At 43.7% G+C, this 22,514-nt stretch overlaps 2 protein-coding genes across 5 annotated transcripts in view; one reads left to right on the top strand and one right to left on the bottom strand.

The window, feature by feature from the left end:
* The window catches only part of LOC124038120 (DENN domain-containing protein 10-like), a 17,847-nt gene extending 9,295 nt beyond the window's left edge, over positions 1-8,552 (bottom strand). Inside the window, exons 1-2 of one of the 4 annotated variants that reach the window (XM_046353602.1) lie at positions 6,998-7,091; positions 6,814-6,862 (exon numbers count right to left, since the gene is read on the bottom strand). The gene's annotated coding sequence lies outside the window, so the exon portion shown is untranslated. The other 3 variants (XM_046353604.1, XM_046353603.1, XM_046353601.1) reach the window with 3 other exon arrangements.
* LOC124038119 (eukaryotic translation initiation factor 3 subunit A-like) lies at positions 7,446-22,514 on the top strand. Its single transcript, XM_046353600.1, is given in 23 exon segments — positions 7,446-7,619; positions 9,528-9,718; positions 9,829-9,965; positions 10,228-10,391; positions 10,592-10,791; positions 10,947-11,155; positions 11,472-11,643; positions 12,023-12,127; positions 12,310-12,408; positions 12,868-12,984; positions 13,189-13,374; positions 13,728-14,075; positions 15,628-15,732; positions 15,867-15,980; positions 16,175-16,297; positions 17,798-17,951; positions 18,221-18,420; positions 20,157-20,245; positions 20,480-20,706; positions 20,709-20,918; positions 21,159-21,300; positions 21,481-21,668; positions 21,963-22,514. Coding segments are annotated over 23 exon segments (3,741 nt in total). The 5' UTR covers positions 7,446-7,570; the 3' UTR covers positions 22,175-22,514.

Genomic DNA, 22,514 nt, shown 5'->3' with positions numbered 1-22,514 from the left:
ATCTGGTACAACGCTGTGTACTACTCCGTTCATAGAACAGCGCAAACTGTCTCTAACCAGAATAGAAAGTAGAGTGGGAGGCCCCGTGGCACAAGAGGACAAGTACATTAGTGTCTAGTTTGAGAAACCGACGCCTCACAAGTCCTCAACTGGCAGCTTCATTAAATAGTACCCGCAAAACACCAGTCTCAACGTCAACAGTGAAGAGGCGACTCTGGGATGCTGGCCTTCTAGGCAGAGTTCCTTTGTCCTTTGTCCACTAGCCACTTTAAACAATGCTACCTTATATAATGTTACTTACCCTACATTATTAATCTCATATGCATATGTATATACTGTACTCTACATCATCGACTGCATCCTTATGTAACACATGTATCACTAGCCACTTTAACTATGCCACTTTGTTTACTTTGTCTACACACTCATCTCATATGTATATACTGTACTCAATACCATCTACTGTATGCTGCTCTGTACCATCACTCATTCATATATCCTTATGTACATGTTCCTTATCCCCTTACACTGTGTATAAGACAGTAGTTTTGGAATTGTTAGTTAGATTACTTGTTGGTTATCACTGCATTGTCGGAACTAGAAGCACAAGCATTTCGCTACACTCGCATTAACATCTGCTAACCATGTGTATGTGACAAATAAAATGTGATTTGATTTGATTTGTGTTCTTTTGACCATCTTAATATTTTTGTTGGCCAGTCTGAGATATGGCTTTTTCTTTGCAACTCTGCCTAGAAGGCCAGCATCCTGGGAGTCGCCTCTTCACTGTTGACGTTGAGACTGGTGTTTTGCAGTTACTATTGATAACAAGATCACCAAAGTATGTTGTATCGGACATTTCAGGAACATTCCCAGCTAATGAGAAACCATTCATGGTATGTGATTTAATATGAGAATGAACAAGATCAAACAGCAACCTTGGGGGTTATGTATGTTCGCCAACGGCAGATTAAGAGATGTTTACATCCGATGAACAAGAAAGAGAGCAAAAGCTCTGATAAAACATTTTCATTAACTATATCAAATTAAGAGATTATACTATGAGTTTTTCCTCCACTCCTCAACATTAGCATGCTCAACAGTGGAATCAGCAGTTTGACTATAATAAAAGTTCCCCATTGAAACGGATAAAAATAGTGGCATCATGCCACAACTGGACCAGATTATGCTAAAATTGCAATGCTGTTATGTAAATTAAGCAAAAGACAATTTGATAATTTTACCCCAAAAAGTACAAATCAGTCAATCACACAGTGGATGTATTCAGACATGCATATTGGGAGCATACTTATATGGAAAGGCAAGTAGTCTGGTGGTTAGGAGCATTGGGCAGTAACCAAAGGTTTGCTGGATCGAATTCCCAAGCAGACGAAGGAAATAAAATATGTCGTTCTGCATTCTCTCAACCGGCTTCATGAGGTACTCACCAAAAATGCATTTCAATTAACAGGTGTGCCTTCTTAAAAGTTAATTTGTGGAATTTCTTTCCTTCTTAATGAGTTTGAGCCAATCAGTTGTATTGTGACATGGTAGGGGTGGTATACAGAAGATAGCCATATTTGGTAAAAGACCAAGTCCATGTTATGGCATGGCAAGAACAGCTCAAATAAACAAAGAGAAATTACAATCCATCATTACTTTAACACACGAAGGTCTGTCAATCTGGAAAATTTCAAGAACTTTGAAAGGTTCTTGATGTGCAGTCGCAAAAACCATCAAGTGCTATGATGAAACTGGCTCTCATGTGGACCGCCACACGAAGGGAAGAACCAGAGTTACCTCTGCTGCAGAGGATAAATTCATTAGAGTTTACCAGCCTCAGAAATTGAAGCCCAAATAAATGCATCAAATAGTTCAAGTAACCGACACATCTCAACATCAACTGCTCAGGGGAGCGTGAATCAGGCCTTCATGGTCGAATTGATACAAAGAAACCACTACTAAAGGGCACCAATAGGAAATGGACTTGCTTGAGCCAAGAAACACGAGCAATGGACATTAGACCGGTGGAAATCTGTCCTTTGGTCTGATGGGTCCAAATGTGAGATTTTTGGTTCAAACTGTCATGTCTTTGTGAGACGCAGAATAGGGGAACGGATGATCTCCACATGTGCGGTTCCCAACTTGAAGCATGGAGGAGGTGTGATGGTGTGGGGGTGCTTTGCTGGTGACACGGTTTGTGATTTATTTAAAATATGGGCACACATCAAATGTTATTTGTCAAATAAACTTGTTTAACAGATGTTATTACGTGTGTAGTGAAATGCTTGTGTTTCTAGCTCCAACAGTGTTACAGTAATATCTAACAATTTACAACAATACACACAACCTAAAATTAAAATAATGGAATTAAGGAATATATAAATATTAGGATGAGCAATGTCAGAGTAGACTAAATACAGTAGAATAGAATACAGTATGTACATATGAGATGACTAAAGCAAAAATATGTAAAACATTAAAGTGGCCAGTGATTTCAAGTCTATGTATATGGGGTAGCAGCGTCAAAGGTGCAGGGTTACGTCACCGGGTGGAAGCCGCCTAGTGATGGCTATTTAACAGTCAGATGGCCTTGAGATATAAGCTGTATTTTAGTCTCTTGGTCCCAGCTTTGATGCAACTTCACCTGGATGATAGTGGATGAACAGGCAGTGGCTCGGGTGGTTGCTGTCCTTGATGATCTTTTTGGCCTTCCTGTGACCTAGGGTGCTATAGGTGTCCTGGAGGGCACGTAGTTTGCCTCCAGTGATACATTGGGCAAGGTGAGGTTATTTTCCTGGCACCACACTCCCAGAGCCTTCACCTCCTCTCTGTAGGCTGTCTTGACATTGTTGGTAATCAGGGCTACTACTGGTGTGTCGTCTGCAAACTTGGTGATTGACTTGAAGGCGTGCGTGGCCACGCAGTCATGTGTGAACAGGGAGTACAGGAGGGGGCTGAGCACACACCGTTGTGGGGCCCCTGTGTTAAGGATCAGCGAAATGGAATTCTTGTTTCCTACCTTCACCACCTCGGGGCGGCACGTCAGGAAGTCCAGGACCCAGTTGCACAGGGCGGGGTTCAGAACCAGGGCGCCGATCTTAATGATGAGCTTGGAGGGTACTATGGGGTGTAATGCTGAGCTATAGTCAATGAACAGCATTCTTACATAAGTATTCCTCTTGTCCAGATGGGATAGGGCAGTGTGCAGTGCGATGGCGACTGCATCATCTGTGGATCTATTGGGGTGGTAAGCAAATTGAAGTGTGTCTAGGGTGTCAGGAAAGGTAAGGTAGAGGTGATATGATCCTTAACTAGCTTCTCAAAGCACTTCATGATGACGGAAGTGAGTGCTACGGGGCGATAGTCAATTAGTTCAGTTACCTTTGCTTTCTTGGGTACAGGAACAATGATGGATATTTTGAACCAAGTGGGAACAGCAGACTGGGATAAGGAGAGATTGAATATGTCCGTAAACACTCCAGCCAGCTGGTCTGCTCATGCTCTGAGGACACGGCTAAGGATGCCGTCTGGGCTGGCAGCCTCGCGAGGGTTAACATGCTTAAATGTCTTACTCACGTCGACCATGGAGAAGGAGAGCCCACAGTCCTTGGTAGCGAGTCGCGTCAGTTGCACTGTGTTATCTTCAAAGCGGGTGAACGTGTTTGGCTTGTCCGGAAGCAAGACGTCGGTGTCCGCGACGTAGCTGGTTTCCCTTTGTAGTCCGTGATTGTCTGTAAGAGCCTGTCACATACGTCTCGTATCTGAGCCGTTGAATTGTGACTCCACTTTGTCTCTATACTGATGTTTTGCCTGGTTGATTGCCTTACGGATGGAATAACTACACTGTTTGTATTTGGCCAAATTCCCAGTCACCTTGCCATGGTTAAATGCGGTGGTTTGCACTTTCAGTTTTGCGTGAATGCTGTCATCTATCCACGGTTTCTGGTTATGGTAGGTTTTAAAAGTCACAGTGGGTACAACATCTCCTATACACTTTCGGATAAACTCAGTCACCGTATCTGTCGATGTTATTCTCAGAGCTACCCGGAATACATATCCCAGTCCGCGTGGTCAAAACAATCTTAAAGTGTGGATTCTGATTGGTCAGACCAGTGTTGAATAGTCAATAGCATAGGTACTTCCTGTTTGAATTCATGCCTATAGGAAGGGAGGAGCTATATGGAGTCATGATCAAATTTTACAACAGGAGGGCAGGGGATGGCCTTGTAGGCATTTTGAAAAGCTGAGTAGCAAGTGCTGCGGTCAATGTGTTGGTAAAATTTTGCAAGCGTTTTCCTCAAATTTGCTTTGTTAAAATCCCCAGCTACAATAAATACAGCCTCAGGATGAAGTTGAAGTCGGAAGTATACATACACTTAGGGTGGAGTCGGGGAAGAGAAGTAGCCCGTGCCTTGCTGAAAACCTCCAGGATGTCGTGGTACTCTGTGGGGACGGTAGAGAAATCCGAGACTTGACTCAAGCCCCGAGGAGGCTGTCTCGGGGAAGTCTGTGCTGCTTTGAGGCAATGGGAATGGCAAAACGGACTCCAACCCAGGATTTAACTTGTGGTCTAATCAATAATGGGATTGTGTTTCTTAAACCAAGAAAATCCCCCAAAAACTAGAACATGAGGAGACTCAATGAGGAGCAGCTGTATTGCCTCACTGCTATTTCCTGAAACCCGTCAATTAACAGGAACAGTGCTGTGGGTAACTCTACCAATGGAGCGTCAGTCCAGTGCTCTAGCATCCATGGTAACAGAGAGAAGTTGAGTGGGAATACCTAATTCAGAAACTAGAGTAGCATTCATTCAAATTCACCCAACTTATTGTGAGAAGCTTGTGGAAGGCTACCTGAAATGTTTGACCCATGTTAAACAATTTAATTTAGTGTATGTAATCTTCTGACCCACTGGGAATGTAATGAAAGAAATAAAAGCTGAAATAAATCATTCTCTCCACTATTATTCTGACATTTCACATTCTTAAAATAAAGTGGTGATCCTAACTGACCTAAGACAGGGAATTTCTACTATGATTAAATTCAGGAATTGTGAAAAACTGAGTTTAAATGTATTTGGCTAAGGTGTATGTAAACTTACGACTTCAATTGTATTTGGTTTCCAGTTTGCATAAAGTTCAGTGAAGTTCTTTGAGGGCCATCTGTGTATCGGCTTGAGGGGGAATATGCATGGCTGTGACTATAACCGAAGAGAATTCTCTTGGGAGGTAATACGGTCGGCATTTGATTGTGAGGTATTCTACGTCGGGTGAACAAAAGGACAAGAGTTTCTGTATGTTATCACAAATCACACCATGAGTGGTTAATCATGATACATATGCCTTTCTTCTTCCCAGAGAGTTCTTTATTCCTGTCTGTGCGATATACTGAGAACCCAGCTGGCTGTAGGGACAAAGATAGTATATCTAGAGAGAGCCATGTTTCCGTGAAACAGAGTACAATCCCATCTCGCCCTAAACTCATCTACTTTATTATCCGGAAACTGAACATAAGTAATATACTCGGAAGCGGTGGATGGTGTGCGCGCCTCCTGAGTCGGACTATGAGTTCACTCCGAATACCTCTTCTCCGCCGGCGGTGTTTTGGATCAGCCTCTGGAATCAGTTAAATTGCCCTGGGGGGTACGAACAAAGCATCCAATTCGAGAAAGTCGTAATGCAGGTGAGTTACCGCCGCTCTGATATCCAAAAGTTATTTCCGGCTGTATGTAATAACACAAAAAACATATGGACTAATAATGTAAGAAATAACACACAAAAAGCAAAATACTGCAAAGTTGCTTAGGAGCTAAAAGCAGAGCTGCCCTATTTTTCGGTGCCATCGTGCCAACCAGCATGGCTACCACAGAATGCTGCAGCAATACACAATCTCATCTGGTTTTCACTTCGTGGGATTATCATTTGTTTTTCAACAGGACAATGACCCAACACACCTCCAGGCTGTGTAATGGCTATTTGACCAAGTCAGAGGGTGATGGAGTGCTGCATCAGATGACCTGGCCTCCACAATCACTCGACCTCAAACCAATTGAGATGGTTTGGGATTTGTTGGAATGCAGAGTGAAAGAAAAGCAGCCAACAAGTGCTCAGCATATGTGAAAACTCCTTCAATACTGTTGGAAAAGCATTGCAGGTGAAGCTGGTTGTGAGAATGCCAAGAATATGCAAAGGCAAAAGGGGGGCTACTTTATCGAATCTAAAATATGTGTTTAAATACTTTTTTGGTTACAACATGATTCCATGTGTGTTATTTCATAGTTTTGATGTCTTCACTATTATTCTACAATGTATAAAACAGTATAAATAAAGAATAATCATTGAATGAGTAGGTGTCCAAAGTTGACTGGTATTGTAAGTATGCCCCCAATGCAATTCTGAATTCAAATACATCCACAGTGTGATTTCAACTGATTTTTTACTTTACTTTGTCAAATGAACTAGCTAATTGTCTTTTGTTGAATTTATATAACATTTCAACGTTGTTTAGCCTTATCTAGTGCAATTGTGTCATGTTTTCACGATTTGCAACCTTTTGCATCAGTTTCAATTCGGAACCATTATTTTGAAGGCGAACCTAACAATCACTCCACCAATATGTGGAGTTGACAAACCCAGCTAAGGTTATACCTACATAAACCAGCCACAATGAATGATTAGCTACAATTAACTTCGATTGTCATAACATTTGAAATGAGGAGAAGTTATGTAGCTCCAGTTTGCAGAATACACTTATGCGCATAACTATAGCTACAGTACAAGGAAACAAAGGTAATAATGAAAGTACAATTACCGTGTATATGGTCCAGATCTGCAATTATGATCGTGCAGAATGAGCAAATCTAGAACATTAATAAATAATCAGCTAACATTGACGCTTTCAAAAAGCAAAGTCTATCAAATTATATTCCTACTTCCTGATATTGGATCTTCTTCTACGGTTGCTTTACGAATAGAAGTAGAGATGGTAAAATTACCTTTGAAGAAAAGCCTGAAAAAGTCTGTCTTTTTTTACACTGACTTTTTTTTTGAGCATAAAAAAAGAAATACACAAGCACAAATGCAGACTTTTTCGTCGTTTATGATTAATCTCTTTGGTGCCACCTGCTGTGTTGGCGGTATTACTGTATCATCACTATAGAAATACTATATTAGAAGAGTTAATTCCTCTTATCCTCTCATATAAATAAATATGTAATCTACCAAATGCCTGCAAAGCAAATTAATGTCTATTAAATATTTAATTTATATTTATTTGTTTAATTTTTTACGGCAACGTCATGAGAAAAAAATCACATGAAATTGTAATAAAATTTCCTCTCAATCAATATACATACGTTTAATAATTTACTTACAGCCTTTCTATCTGATGTACGTCTCTTCTGTTACATACGGGAACCTTTGTCGTCACTGATGTGGGCCGTTCACGTGGTTCATTCCTTTCCTAGGAGCTTGTCGGAACGGGTGAATGCCTGGCGCGGATGGACCGGTGAAATTTGTCAAATTCACCCAAACCAACCTTCTCTTCATTCCGCGAGAAAGTCAGAAAAATGCCGGCCTATTTCCAACGACCGGAAAATGCTCTCAAACGAGCAAATGGTGAGTCGTATATGATAATTTCTTAGATTTCCGCGCTTGCGTCCCAGTTATGTATTCACATTGGCTTGCCTTGGTTCGCTAGCTACTACGCATGGCGGGGAAGACATGTTGTAAGTTTAGAGGTACACTCATTCAAGCCACCCGTGTCACTAGGCCTTTGAATAACACCACCCTTAATTACGTTAAAAGGTGTCATAGCCCGGTCAATTCAACAACAGTACTTGAAATCTTAAATCACACCGATCAGATGTGTCTGTCACTGATGTTAGGCCGGGTGCGTCGAAAAGTACCTGCCATCTTGTTCACACTGACTAGCTAACATTAACGTCAGCACGTCCTAGCCTTGAAGGGTTAGCTAACGTATTAGCATATCCCCTAGCTAAGCTGCTAACTAGTGACACGGGGATCAACTTGTTCAACTCACTCGGAAGTCACTAGTAATCGGTTTCGCCACATCAACTGAAAGGTAAGAGCTGCTGATAAAGTTTTTAGCCTAACTAACAAGGTAACTAGCTAGATTGGATCACCAAAACAGAAGGCCCAGCTAAGATTGGCTATCAATGGGCGAGTTCGTTTTGCATCGCCCTGTCCCCGGGCAGGGTTTGCACATCTCATCCCCCCCCCTCCCCTCCCCCCATGAAAGTCGGTTGTCACGTGATGTTGTCATAGCTAACATTCTCTACTAATTAATCGTGCAGTTATATTGTCGCTCATTAGTCATAACATATGGCTGGTTTGGGGTGTAGCTAAATACCTACTATAGTAGCTAAAGTGCAGCTGGTAGCCTAGCGGTTTGGACAGTACCCGAAAGATCGCTGGTTCAAATACCTGAGCTGACAAGGTGAAAAATCTGTCGATGTGCCCTTGCTCTTGGTCCTTGCTCTTGGTCCCTAATTTGCTCTAATCTAGGGGTTCCGTGCTTACTATTGCTGACCCTGTAAAACAACACATTTCACTGGACCTGTCCGGTGTATGTGATAATAAAAAGTCAGCTATCAGGGCCCCGTTTCCCAACAGCATCTTTAGGCTATGTTAATCATTAGAACGAACCTTCCGCGTCGTTAAATCTCATTCGACGTCATTACTAAAGTTGCACTTGAAAAGCTCATAATCTGAAGAACAGCAAAATATGTGGTTAGATGTGTTGTCCCCCCTGCCGCGTCACTTTATACACAGACGTCCACAAAACAGAATCAAGATGTTTATCTGTCTCTGACCATAGATAACTTCACGAAGTTGACTACAATTCCAAAGTTGCCCATGTCTGCGGTTGTTATAAACAAGCAAAGGATAAAAAGATGCTTCAAATGAGAGCTGAGATGACTGCTTTCAAATATAAATAGCCTAACTAAATTATAGGATATCTAGGCCCATATACTGTTATTTCAATGATATTGAAATCAATTTCATGTTAATTCAATGTTGTTTTATTTGGTTACTGTCTGTAATTTCTGCCTCAATATATTTAATGATGTGCCAAATCATGATTAAGTACGTTATTATAGGGTAAGCATTAAAATAAGCTGTCTCAATATTTGCGGCCGCAAGTGATATCTTTCTAGGAGCTGATCTGTCATTATTGTGGAATAATTATAATATCAAGGTAGGATTTGAATGGTGAAAGCTCTTCTGAGAGATGGGCGGACTGCCTTTCGATCATATCAATATCGACACATGCCTCAATGATGCCCGTAGCAATGTTCTCTCGTTGCATCTTCGGCTGTTGTAGGAAAGATGCATCGTTAAAACACTCGTAAGCCTAAATTCCAGCGATGTCGGGGAAACCGGACTCCGATATTTTTAATCTAGTAGGTGTCCTTTGTGCATGAAAGTTATATTGCAGCAACGGTTTCACCTTCAGAACATTTTTTTCCATCCTTTTTCATGTAATGTGCTATGTTTTTACAGAATTTTTGGAGGTGGGCAAAAAGCAGCCAGCTTTGGATGTTTTGTACGATGTCATTAAGAGCAAAAAGCATCGAACATGGCAGAAGATCCACGAGCCCATCATGCTCAAGTACCTGGAGCTCTGCGTGGACCTGCGCAAGAGCCACCTGGCCAAGGAGGGCCTATACCAGTACAAGAACATCTGCCAGCAGGTCAGCACACCAAGCCCTCTCTTGGACAAGCGTACACCTGGCATACTATTGATCCTACAAAAGTCACTCGCCTGCCGGAGTTAAGTATGACCCTCTATTTTGTTCTGTAGGTGAACATCAAATCCCTCGAGGATGTGGTTCGAGCCTACCTGAAGTTGGCCGAGGAGAAGACGGAGACAGCCAAGGGGGAGTCGCAGCAGATGGTCCTGGACATTGAGGATCTTGACAACATCCAGACTCCTGAGAGGTATTTAACCTTTTATTTAACTAGGAACCTTTTATTTAACTTTGAGGTATGGGTCCATTGAAAACTTTTTCCAGTGTAATGGGCTGATACTAGATTTCAGATATATTACACTATCCGTAAACTTGATTGTTACCACATTTTTAATAGCTGTAATCACGATAACTATTGTGCTTCACCTCTGCTGTAAACCATTAGCATGGTGGTGATGTGTGCACAGTGATGATGAGCTCAAATATGACTTGACTACCTTGTGTGATCCTAGTGTACTTCTGAGCGCTGTGAGTGGTGAAGACACCCAGGATCGTACAGACCGTCTGCTGCTCACTCCCTGGGTGAAATTTCTGTGGGAATCCTACCGCCAATGCCTGGACTTGCTGCGTAACAACTCCAAGGTGGAGCGCCTCTACCATGACATTGCCCAACAAGGTGAGCACAATCTAAACTTTTAACCTGATGTACATCCGGGTAGGCAACTACATTCACTCAATTTGTCAGTGGATAGTCAGGGAGTGAAAATAATTATACAAATTTTCACAGCAAATTGAGATGCATAAGTGTTTAGGTTTTACTCACCTTTTCTGGCACCATAATCAATTTATTGCTCCTTATCCTAATGTACTCCACAGCTTTCAAGTTCTGCCTTCAGTACACCCGTAAGGCAGAGTTCCGGAAGCTTTGTGACAATCTGCGCATGCACCTGGGTCAGATCCAGCGCCACCACAACCAGAGCACAGCCATCAACCTGAACAACCCTGAGAGCCAGTCTATGCACCTGGAGACACGCCTGGTGCAACTGGACAGTGCCATTGCCATGGAGCTCTGGCAGGTATGTCAAATATGATTAGCTTGCCATGTTTAGTTGTAACAATGTTGCATCTCAAATATTTCTATTGCCCATTTTTGTTTTCTTCAGCAGGCAATTTTATCTACATTTTATTATGAACATTGATTTGTATGTGTTATGAATTTTGATTTTTACAGGAAGCTTTCAAGGCTGTGGAAGACATCCATGGTCTCTTCGCCCTTTCCAAGAAGCCCCCCAAGCCTCAACTTATGGCCAACTACTACAACAAGGTGTCCACTGTGTTTTGGAAGTCTGGGAATGCCCTGTTCCACGCCTGCACCCTCCATCGCCTCTACCATCTTTCCAGGGAGATGCGCAAGAACCTCACCCAGGAAGAGATGCAGAGGTATGGAAGCCCAGTCCTGACCAGTCTGGAATGTGTGGCAAAAATAATTACTTGAATGGCCATTCCCTTAACAACAACAAAACAATTGTCAAACTTTTCATCAACCAGACTTATGGTTTCTCTCTCACCTTAATCACCTGTCCATCAGTCACCCTCACACCTCTGCCTCATTTGCAACTAATCAGAGCCTTTTTTTACAGGACACTGCCCCCTTCCTCTTCATGTTAATGTGCTTTTTGTCATCAATGTTTGTTGATGGGTAGATCCAAGGTTGCCAGTCAGGCAGTTGCTCACAGCTCTCCTCTCTCTCCCTCAGGATGTCCACAAGGGTCCTCCTGGCCACCCTGTCCATTCCCATCACCCCAGAACGCACAGATATTGCCCGCCTGTTGGACATGGACGGCATAATCGTGGAGAAACACCGTAGGCTGGCCACACTACTGGGCCTGCAGTCCCCACCAACCCGCCAGAGCCTCATCAATGACATGGTATATACCCACATGCATGGAACAGACTACAGAAATAACCATAGCTTTATGTTTGTGAGCAGACCGGTAACAGTATGTCCCATATGTCAGTGTTAGGAGTTTGTATTCTAGTGCTGAACTTGTTTTAGCCCTGTGAACTACCCATGAAGATGCATTTGTTTACTACATAATGAACAATTCAAATAAACACTTGTTTTTCCATTGCTGAGATTTACTTGCATGCCGTTAGCTTGTGACCCGGGTCCTAAAATAGGCTGACTTGGTTTTCACCCCTAGAGAAGTCAGAGAAAGTTTAACTAACTGCTGTTTCTTTTTTTTTAGTTGTCCTTTTGTCAGGGGTTGTTCACGGTGATATGTGCATGTAATGTTTCCCCTTTAGGTTCGGTTCAACTTGCTGCAGTACATTGTACCTGAAGTGAAGGAGCTGTACAATTGGCTGGAGATGGACTTCCACCCACTGAAGCTGAGCGGAAGAGTAACAAAGGTAACATTTGAATTCAGACAAGTTACAATGTCGCAACATTGGGCAATTTGACTTGCAACGGTCCAAAAAACAATATAAAATACATACACATATAATTCCTGAAATTACAGTAATTTGTGTCATGGCTGATTTCATTTACCATTTTTGTTTTTCTTCATCTGTGGTATTGACTTTCCTCTTAGGTGTTGAACTGGGTGAGAGACCAGTCTGAGAAGGAGGCGGACCTCCAGCAATATGTTCCCCACCTGCAGAGTAACACCATCCTCAGGCTGCTGCAGCAGGTGACTTATTGCTCATTTTAGATTGACAGACTATTACAATTGTAAGTGAGCAATCTCTTAAACGATAACTGATATCCTTGTAACTCTATTTTGCAGGGATGGGCACTAGGAGGCCCGCGAGCAGATTTAAATACCACCCACGGTGGATTTAGTAATAATAAAATAAAAAGTGGATTAAACTACATTTGAACATCTAAATTCTGATAGAAACTATGTTAATGTTTTAATCTACCGACTGTATTTTTAAATAACTCCTTTTTACAGGACGCATTGATTATTATTCAAAACAAATTGACTAACAAACGGTCAAAAGAATATCCCGACGTGTCTCTCAAGCCTCAGGATGTTACCCATCCCTGCTATCATGTGGAATGCATGATTTCATTGATTGTTACAATATGCTAATTGTGGTCCTATTAACTAGTCACTGAACACTGTTTTATTTTAATGGGATATTAGGTGGCTCAGATCTATCAAAGCATTGAGTTCAACCGTCTGGCCTCCCTGGTTCCATTTGTGGATCCCTTCCAATTGGAGCGCTCCATTGTGGATGCTGCCCGACACTGCGATCTGCAGGTAGAGTACTGGACGTGGATTTGTCAATAATATTCTCTGTACAATTTTGCACAAAGACCCAAGTTGGTTTTTCACCTAAATACATAGGTTTTTCATACCTACACACTTTGAATTTAGTCAGTATTTCCACAACTAAATTATTAACACACTTCTGTTTGTTACACAGAATGGCACACTTCATCTTTTTGAAATGTCTTTTTCTAGGTTCGAATTGACCATACCACTCGGAACCTGAGCTTTGGCTCGGACCTGAATTACTCGACCAAAGAGGACTCTCCTGTGGGGCCGTTCTTGCAGAACATGCCCTCTGCCCAGATCAGGAACCAGCTGACAGCAATGTCGTCTTCCTTGGCCAAAGCAATCCAGGTCATCAAGCCTGCGTCCATGCTGGTGAGTACAGCCTCCCATCGAGATGGCATTTGTACATGCACTGCTAGCCCTAAAAAAAAGTAGACAACGTCGCTGTCCTCCCTGATAAAATATCAAAACATGCTTTCTATTCCATCATCCCATTGTGCATTCCATAAATTATTATAAGCTATTTTAAGGCATTTTGAAAATGTAACATTTTGGGCCAATACATATGTATTGTTCTGTGCATACACACACACACACCACCAATTCACATTGTGCATGAATAGGGGTTTCACGCAGTATCAATCTTTATTGCTCCTCCTCATTCTCGCTCTAACAAACCTATCCCCATCTCTCACTCTTCTACCCTCTTTGTCCACCATTTCCAGAAAGAGCGTGAGGAGCAGAGCCAGCTAGCCATCACCGCCTACCTGAAGAACGGCCGCAAGGAGCACCAGCGCATCCTGGCCCGCCGGCAGACCATCGAGGAGCGCAAGGAGCGCCTGGAGAACCTCAACATCCAGCGGGAGAAAGAGGAGCTGGAGCAGCGCGAGGCGGAGCTGCAGAAGGTGCGCAAGGCAGAGGAGGAGCGCCTTCGCCAGGAGGCCAAGGAGCGCGAGAAGGAGCGCATCATGCAGGAGCACGAGCAGATCAAGAAAAAGACAGTGCGCGAGCGGCTGGAGCAGATAAAGAAGACCGAACTGGGAGCCAAGGCCTTCAAAGACATCGATATAGAGGTAAACTACACACAAGCTCAACTAAGCTGTACACTCTTGACACCTGTCCAACAGAATGCTTTGTTAAAAATGAAAAGACCACATTGAGATCAACGTTAAGACAAGTTTTCTTCCCAATGGGTGAAACCCTTATCAGTACCGTAAGTGTTTGCCTGGAATGTACACCGAACAAAAAATTATGTAAACTCAACATGTAAATTGTTGGTCCCATTTTCATTTGCTGAAATCAAAGATCCCAGAAATGTTCCATAGACACACAAAGCTTATTTCTCAAATTTTGTGCCCAAATTTATTTAGATCCCTATTGGTGAGAAAGTCTCCTTTGCCAAGATAATCAATCCACCTGACACACCTTGTGCTGTGGACAATAAAAGGCCACAAAAGTGTGCAGTTTTGTCACACAACACAATGCCATAGATGTTTTGAGGGTGCATGCAATTGGCATACTGACTGCAGGAATGTCCACCAGAGCTGTTGCGCCAGAGAATGGTAACTTCTCTACCATAACGTTTTAGAGAATTTGGCAGTTGCCCTCACAACCGCAAACCGCTCACCCACACGAAGCCATACATGTGGTCTACGTGTATGGCTTCGTGTGGGCGAGCGGTTTGCTGATGTCAACGTTGTGAACAGAGTGCCCCATAGTGGTGATCGGGTTATGGTGTGAGCAGGCAGGCACAAGCTACGGACAATGAACACAATTGCATTTTATCAATGGCAATTTGAATGCACAGAGACGCTGTGACGAGATCCTGAGGTCCATTGTCATGACATTCATCCACCGCCATCACCTCATATTTCAGCATGATAATGCACGGCCCATGTCGCAAGGATCTGTACACAATTCCTGGAAGCAGAAAATGTCCCAGTTCTTCCATGACCTGCATACTCACCAGCCATGTCACGCAATTGAGCATGTTTGTGATGTTCTGGATCAACGTGTAGACCGTGTGTTCCAGTTCTCGTCAATATCCAGCAACTTTTCACAGCCATTAAAGAGGAGTGGGACGTCATTCCACAGGCCACAGTCAACCTCTTGATCAACTCTGAAAGAGATGTTGCGCTGCATGAGGCAAATGGCGGTCACACCAAATACTGACTGGTTTTCTGAGCCGCGCCCTACCTTTTTTGTAAAAGGTTTATGTGACCAACAGATGCATAGCTGTATTCCCAGTCATGTGAAATCCGTAGATAAGGGCCTAATGAATTTATTACAATTGACTGATTTCTTTATGAACTCTAACTCAGTAAAATCTTTGAAATTGTTGCATTTATTTTTGTTGAGTATAGATAACATCTGAAATCAAAGTTTATTGATCACGTATACAATTTTGCAGGTGTTATTGCAGGTCAGCAAAATGCTTATTTCTAGCTTAAATTGCAACCATATCTAGCAATACAATACACACATAATCTAAAAGTAAAAAGAACAAGAAATGTTAGAACAAGCAATGTCGGAGTCTGGAATATAAATCTATATCTAGAATGAGTTTTGGAAATTAAGTGTGGATCTACAATGGTGAAATGAACTATTTAACCTCTCTTTTCACAGGACCTTGAAGACCTGGACCCTGACTTCATCATGTCCAAACAGGTGGAGCAGCTTGAGAAGGAGAAGAGAGAGCTTCAGGACCGCCTGAAGAACCAGGAGAAAAAGGTGAAGACATTTACATTTCAGCAAATGTATATTCCTTGTTTTTGGTCTTGCCTGTTAAACACGTGATGCATAAAGACCTCCACTAGGGGGAAAATGACTCGCTCAATGTTTCATGTGTGGACTGGTCCTTGCAGATTGACTACTTTGAGAGGGCCAAACGTCTGGAGGAGATCCCCTTGATCAAGAAGGCCTACGAGGAGCAGCGTGTCAAGGACATGGAGTTATGGGAGCTCCAAGAGGAGGAGAGGGTAAGACAATATATTTATTCAGAGTCTATGCCTTTTGTGTTTAACATTCACAAAGCCATTGTAGATGGCAAGCACGAACTGAATGCTCTAGCAATGCAAAACTGTCAGGCTGACTGGTCCATGTTTTTTGTGATGAAATTTTAAAATATTGTTGTTACACAATGGTCAATGATTATGATCCATCTGTTTTGTAGATCAGCAACATGAAGGTGGAGCGTGAGAGGGCCTTAGAGCACAAGCAAAGGATGTCCAGAATGATGGAGGACAAGGAGAACTTTGTGGGCAAAATAACAGATGCTCGAAGCTTCATCTACGAGGTAAATGCCATTTTTAAACCGGGTAGTTTGGCTCCTGGATGCTGATTGGCTGAAAGCTGTTATACCACGGGTATGACAAATAACTGTCTACTGTTCTACTTACATTGGTAACCAGTTTATAATAGCAATAAGGCACCTCGGGGTTTGTGGTATATGGCCAATAAACCACGGCTAAGAGCTGTATGCAGGCATTGCGCATAAGAACAGCTCTTAGCCGTGGTATATTGGCCATATACCACAAAATGTCATAAAATCTGTATGACACCACCGACTCTAGAAGCCCATTGGCAATGGAATTAAAGGAAAAATCCACGCAAAACCACTCATTCCTGTAATTTAAGTGTCCCATAACACTGAACAATATTTCTTGTGGGGAAAAAATGTTTCATTTTGTCGTTATACGGTTGGTAGCAATGTGGAAATCTGATGCAGCTCAGGTCGACTACAAAACCCACAATGCAGTGCTATATATGGGCGGGCTAGCGAACATAGCTACACTTTAATACTAAAGTCACTATTAGCATGTGAAGTAGCTAGTTAGCTGTAATATCGCCTAAACAAACTGCACTATCAATTTAAGTCTACAAGACTTAAATTAACCTGTAGATCTATATGCCTTAGAGTGGAGTCTGACAATCACAATAGACTATGTGGAAACACCCTAACATATTTCTCCTATTTGTCAGTCGTCAGTCCATTGCATGACGAATGACAAATATGAGAAATGTGTTAAGGTGTTTTCACATACAGTCCTCTTTAAAAGAACCAATCTCAGCCCTCTTTTAAACTGAGGTAAAGAGCTGAATATCTCAGTTCTCTTTGTATTCACGCTGCCCTTGCCTTTGAGGATGCAACTCATTTGCCAGTTCACTTCACCTATTTTGTGGTGCGAGTCCTCTTTGCATTCACATTGCTATGTTTAGAAAGGAACCAAGATCTTTTTCCAACATTCACTCAATGCACTGTGTGTTTTTACAAAGTGCAGGACAAGCCATTCCATCAGAATGTGTGAACGGACAGCTAGATATTCCATATACCTACTTACATTTTGGGAAGCTAATAGATTACAATTATGGCTCACTGGCTCATTCGAGAGAAGACACCCTCCCACGTTATGACATCTGCCCGTATTGAAATCTGACATGTATGTTTTGGCAATCTAAAAGTCCTGTTCCTATTAACTTCCAGTGTAGCGAGAGCAGCTTTATCTCAATGCTACGTCATAACCGGCTGCATTTCTGCCTGCTTGAACGGCAATATCGGAGATAAACATGAATTGGCCCAGGGAATCGATAGAACATCACTCAGCGATGCACAAAAACAATGTCACATTCAACATGGGTGAATATTTACTTTAAAGAGCTTCAGTTGCTGCAAATAAAGCAGGAATAACCCCTAAAAAAAGTGTTAATTGCCAATGGAGTTCTACCATGAGTTATTTTCATTTTTGTATTTTATTAAGAATACACCTCAATATTTTTGTTCTTGTTACCATCCAAGGAAAAACTGAAACAGTTCCAGGAGCGTCTGGTGGAGGAGAGGAAGAAGCGTCTAGAGGAGAGGAAGATCCACCGCAAGGAGGACCGTCGCAACACCTTCCACCGCCAGAAGGAGGAGGAGGCCCAGCGCATCCACGAGGAGCATCTCAAGAAAGGTACCTCACGTCACACCTCAGGCCCAGAGGAGACTTGGTGTATCTAGTATGGATGTCAAATGATCTTAGATCTTGTCAACTCTGATGTTCCTCTTAAAGATAATAGTAGGTAATAGTTGATGTCAATGGAAGATATCTGCAAAAACTTAAGTTGTGTGCACAGATTTTGGGTCCAAGTGTGCTGGTTGGTGTTTGTTCATCTGGGTGTCCCATTTTAGTCTTCAGTGTCCTGTTGTCTGACTCGACATGTTTTCCACGTGGTGTTGCAGAGCGCGAGGAGCGAGAGCGCATCGAGCAGGAAGCACGCGAGGCAGAGGAGGCGGAGTACCAGGAGCGCCTGCGCAAACTAGAGGAGCAGGAGAGGAAGCAGCGAGCCCGGCAGCAGGAGATCGAGGAGCGTGAGCGCCGCAGGGAGGAGGAGATGAGGGCCCCTGCCAGGTCTGAGGAGAAACCCAGAGGAGAAGCGAAGGTAGCCTACTACACATTCTTGCCAACATCTTCTCCAGAGCACTTTCTCACAGCTCAGTTTCTGTTGAGTCGAAGATGGCTCACTTTAGAGGGATGTTAAAATAATTATAATTTTTCTACATGGGTTTATGTAGCAAGTTTTGTTCGCTCAGTGATGATTCTCCTTCATTGATCACTCAAAAGAGCGACATGAAATTAAATACACTTCTATTTCACCGGCGAACTGAGAGCGAGAAGCACAGGCAGCCATCTCAACGTAAAAGGTGAAGTTTGTTGACATTTTGGGTGGAAAGTGGGACATGAATGTACTCCATAACAAGATTCAACAACTGAGACATGAACTGAACAAGTTCCACAGACATGTGACTAACAGAAATGGAAAAATGTATCCCTGAACAAAGGGTGGGTCAAAATAAGTAACAGTCAGTTTCTGGTGTGGCCACCAGCTGCATTAAGTACTGCAGTGCATCTCCCCCTCATGGACTGCACCAGATTTGCCAGTTCTTGCTGTGAGATGTTACCCCACTCTTTCACCCAGGGGACCTGCAAGCTCCCAGACATTTCTGGGGGGAATGGCCCTAGCCCTCACCCTCTGATCCAACAGGTCCCAGACGTGCTCAATGGAATTGAGATCCGGGCTCTTCTCTGGCCATGGCAGAACACAGACATTCCTGTCTTACAGGAAATCACGCAAAGAATGAGCAGTATGGCTGGTGGCATTGTCATACTGGAGGCTCATGTCAGGGTGAGCCTACAGGAAGGGTACCACATGAGGGAGGAGGATGTCTTTCCTGTAACGCACAGCTTTGAGATTGCCTACAATGACAACAAGCTCAGTCTGATGATGCTGTGACACACCGCCCCAACCATGACAGACCCTCCACCTCCAAGTCGATCCCGCTCCAGAGTACAGGCCTCTGTGTAACGCTCATTCCTTTGACGATAAACATGAATCTGACCATCACCCCTGGTGAGACACAACTGCGACTCGTCAGTGAAGCACATTTTTCTTGCCAGTCCTGTCTTGTACAGCGACGGTGGGTTTATACACATAGGCGACGTTGTTGCCGGTGATGTCTGGTGAGGACCTGCCTTACAAAAGGCCTACAAGCCCTCAGTCCAGCCTCTCTCAGCCTATTGCAGACAGTCTGAGCACTGATGGAGGGATTGTGCGTTCCTGGTGTAACTTGGGCAGTTGTTGTTTCCATCCTGTACCTGTCCCGCAGGTGTGATGTTCGGATGTACCGATCCTGCAGGTGTTACATGTGGTCTGCCACTGTGAGGACGATCAGCTGTCTGTCCTGTCTCCCTGTAGTTCTGTCTTAGGCGTCTCACAGTACAGACATTGAAATGTATTGCCCTGGTCATATTTGCAGTCCTCATGCCTCCTTGAAGCATACCTAAGGCACATTAATGCAGATGAGCAGGGACCCTGGGCATCTTTCTTTTGGTGTTTTTCCAGAGTCAGTAGAAAGGCCTCTTTAGGGTCCTACCTTAATTGCCTACTGTCTAAGTTTCTTAACGACTGTTCCACATGTGCATGATCATTAATTGTTTATGGTTCATTGAACAAGCATGGGAAACCGTGTTTAAACCCTTTACAATGAAGATCTGTGAAGTTATTTGGATTTTTACTAATCATCTTTGAAAGATGGGGTCCTGAAAGGGGTCCGTTTTCCTTTTTTTGCTGTGTGTGTAATGTAATGGTAATGAAAGTTGTACACTTTTCCTCTCCAGGACTGGGGTGCTGAGAAGGAGGAGGGAGGTGGAGGTTGGAGGAGGCGTACTGAGGTTGAATCAGAGAGGCGTCGCCCTGTGCCTGATAAGTGAGTGGGACTTAATTCAGACTGTATTTTTGAAGCATTTCATCTGGTTAAAAATACTTTTTGTTCACTGGTCAAAAAAATCTTTTATTACTCTCTATAGTGACACCGTACCAGATAAGTGAGTGGAATTTAATTCAGATTGCATATCTAAAGCATTTTCCCTGGTTTAAAATACTTTGTGTTCACTGGTGAAAGTGACCTGTCCTATAATGATGCTGTTCTTTCTCTCTCTAGGGACTGGAGAGCCGATGGCGGCGAGGACAAAGACAGAGAGCCACCCTCCAGGAGAGGAGGAGACGGCCCTCGCCGTGGTGGAGCCGACGACCGTGGACCCCCACGCAGGGGCTTTGGGGATGACGACCGCCCCCTGCGCAGAGGCATGGACGAGGACCGTCCACCAAGGAGAACCTTTGGGGATGATGACCGGGGTCTTAGGAGGGGGGGGGACGAGGACCGCGCTCCCGCAGAGGCTTCGATGATGGCCCCAGGCGTGGCTTTGACGAAGACCGAGGTCCTCGTCGTGGCTTTGACGACGGCCCCCGCAGAGGCACGGACGAGTCTAGGGCCCCCAGACGCGGGGCTGATGATGACACCTGGGGCCCCAGGAGAGGAGGAGATGACGAAAGGGGCGGGCCCCGTGACGACAAGCCATGGAAGCCAGCTGGCCGGCCCGGTATGGATGTTTCCTGTTTAATCTGTCACAAATATGGATAATTGGAATGTGGTTGCATGTTTCTCTTGTGTAGTGTGTTGTGTTGTTGAAAGCCCGCTTCCTTGTACTTGTTCTCCTATAATTGTGTTAATTAATATTTAATAAACTTCTAATAGTAAATGTTTGTGTGGTGGCAACTTTTGCCAGTTCTTCTTACACATTGTGCTGGATCATGGGCAGTTGCTCTGGTGTCTGCTTCAGGTGGTGGCTGGCGTGAGAGGGAGAAGGCCCGCGAGGAGAGCTGGGGTCCACCCCGCGAAGGTAGCAGCAGCAAGGAGGGCGAAGAGGTCGAGAGAGAGGAAAAACAGGAGAGCGAACGCTTCCCTGAGCGGCGCCCACCCAGGTCAGATGCACAGTATGTGGACTACAAACAGCACCACTGTGATGTGGAGCCTCAAATACTATATGATCAGGAGTGCACCTAAACTGGTGGATGGTTTTACTCATATCGTGAAAGCTTACTAATCTTACAGGTGTTTTTATTTAAAAGAAATATGCCGTAATCGGGGACCTCTGTTTTCAGGGAGGAGGGTGGTGGTGGTGGTGCTTGGAGAAGGCCGGGTGCTGATGATGAGGCGCCCAAGAAAAGCTGGAGAGACTCTGCTCGTCAGGAAGAGCCTGACCGCGAGGATCGCCCTCCTATCCGTCGAGAGCGACCTGAGCGCAGGGATGACCGTGACCGTCCCCCACCCAGCAGAGAGCCTGAAGAAGGTAAGATGAGCCTGCTCAGTCCTTTGCAAACCTACCTTACTAGCACATGTTTTAAAATTTCGGTATTAAGTTTGTTTTTAAACCATTTAGCCAGCTCTGTATTCATTGCAAGCGTCAACCAGTATCAAGCATCAACTTATTAATGCAGCAATACTCATACATGCCAATATCCTGAAAAATGAGACTTCTGTAACCCCTGTTCTCTGGCAGTGTTTCCAATCTGGAGGATGTATTTTTAAACACAGTACTTAGTTAAGATGCCACCCCCTAACGAGACAGATTCTCTGCCCACAGGAGGAGGCTCTTGGCGCCGTGCCGGCGACGAGAAGCGTGACGTGCGTAAAGAGGAACGTCCGGCTCCCCCCAGACCCAGAGAGGGTGAGCGTGAAGCGGACGGAGAGAAGAGCTCCTGGCGCTCGGAGAAAGACAAAGAGAACGCTGGTCGCGCCAAGAAGACCAACGAAGAGACCGACGATGACGGCTGGACCACTGTTGCCCGCCGCTGAGTCCACTCTCTCTCTGAGCATCTGCTTCCAATTGGCCCCACAATGACTGTTGTACACCTCTATTGCTGCCAGCCTCCTAGTAATTTTACCTTGGCATAAGCTTGTCATCTCATCAATGGTCTCTATTGCCATTGAATATGTATTTTGCTAAAATTAAGGTTGCTTCTTAACCTAAAAACTAGTTAATTCCCATTTTGATGTGCATGCTTAGAGTATACAATTAGTCTCACTTAATATCTAGTGTGTGGTTCTATCTTAAAGCATTCAACCATATTTGACACAATGAGTTGCATGTTTATAGATAAATATGGCCTTTATTAATAAAGTACTTTGCTCAACA

The sequence above is a fragment of the Oncorhynchus gorbuscha genome, linkage group LG06 (genome assembly GCF_021184085.1).
Source record: "Oncorhynchus gorbuscha isolate QuinsamMale2020 ecotype Even-year linkage group LG06, OgorEven_v1.0, whole genome shotgun sequence".
Taxonomy (NCBI): Eukaryota; Metazoa; Chordata; class Actinopteri; order Salmoniformes; family Salmonidae; genus Oncorhynchus; species Oncorhynchus gorbuscha.
Note: the sequence above shows the minus strand (reverse complement) of the source record. Positions and strands in the feature narration are given on the sequence as shown.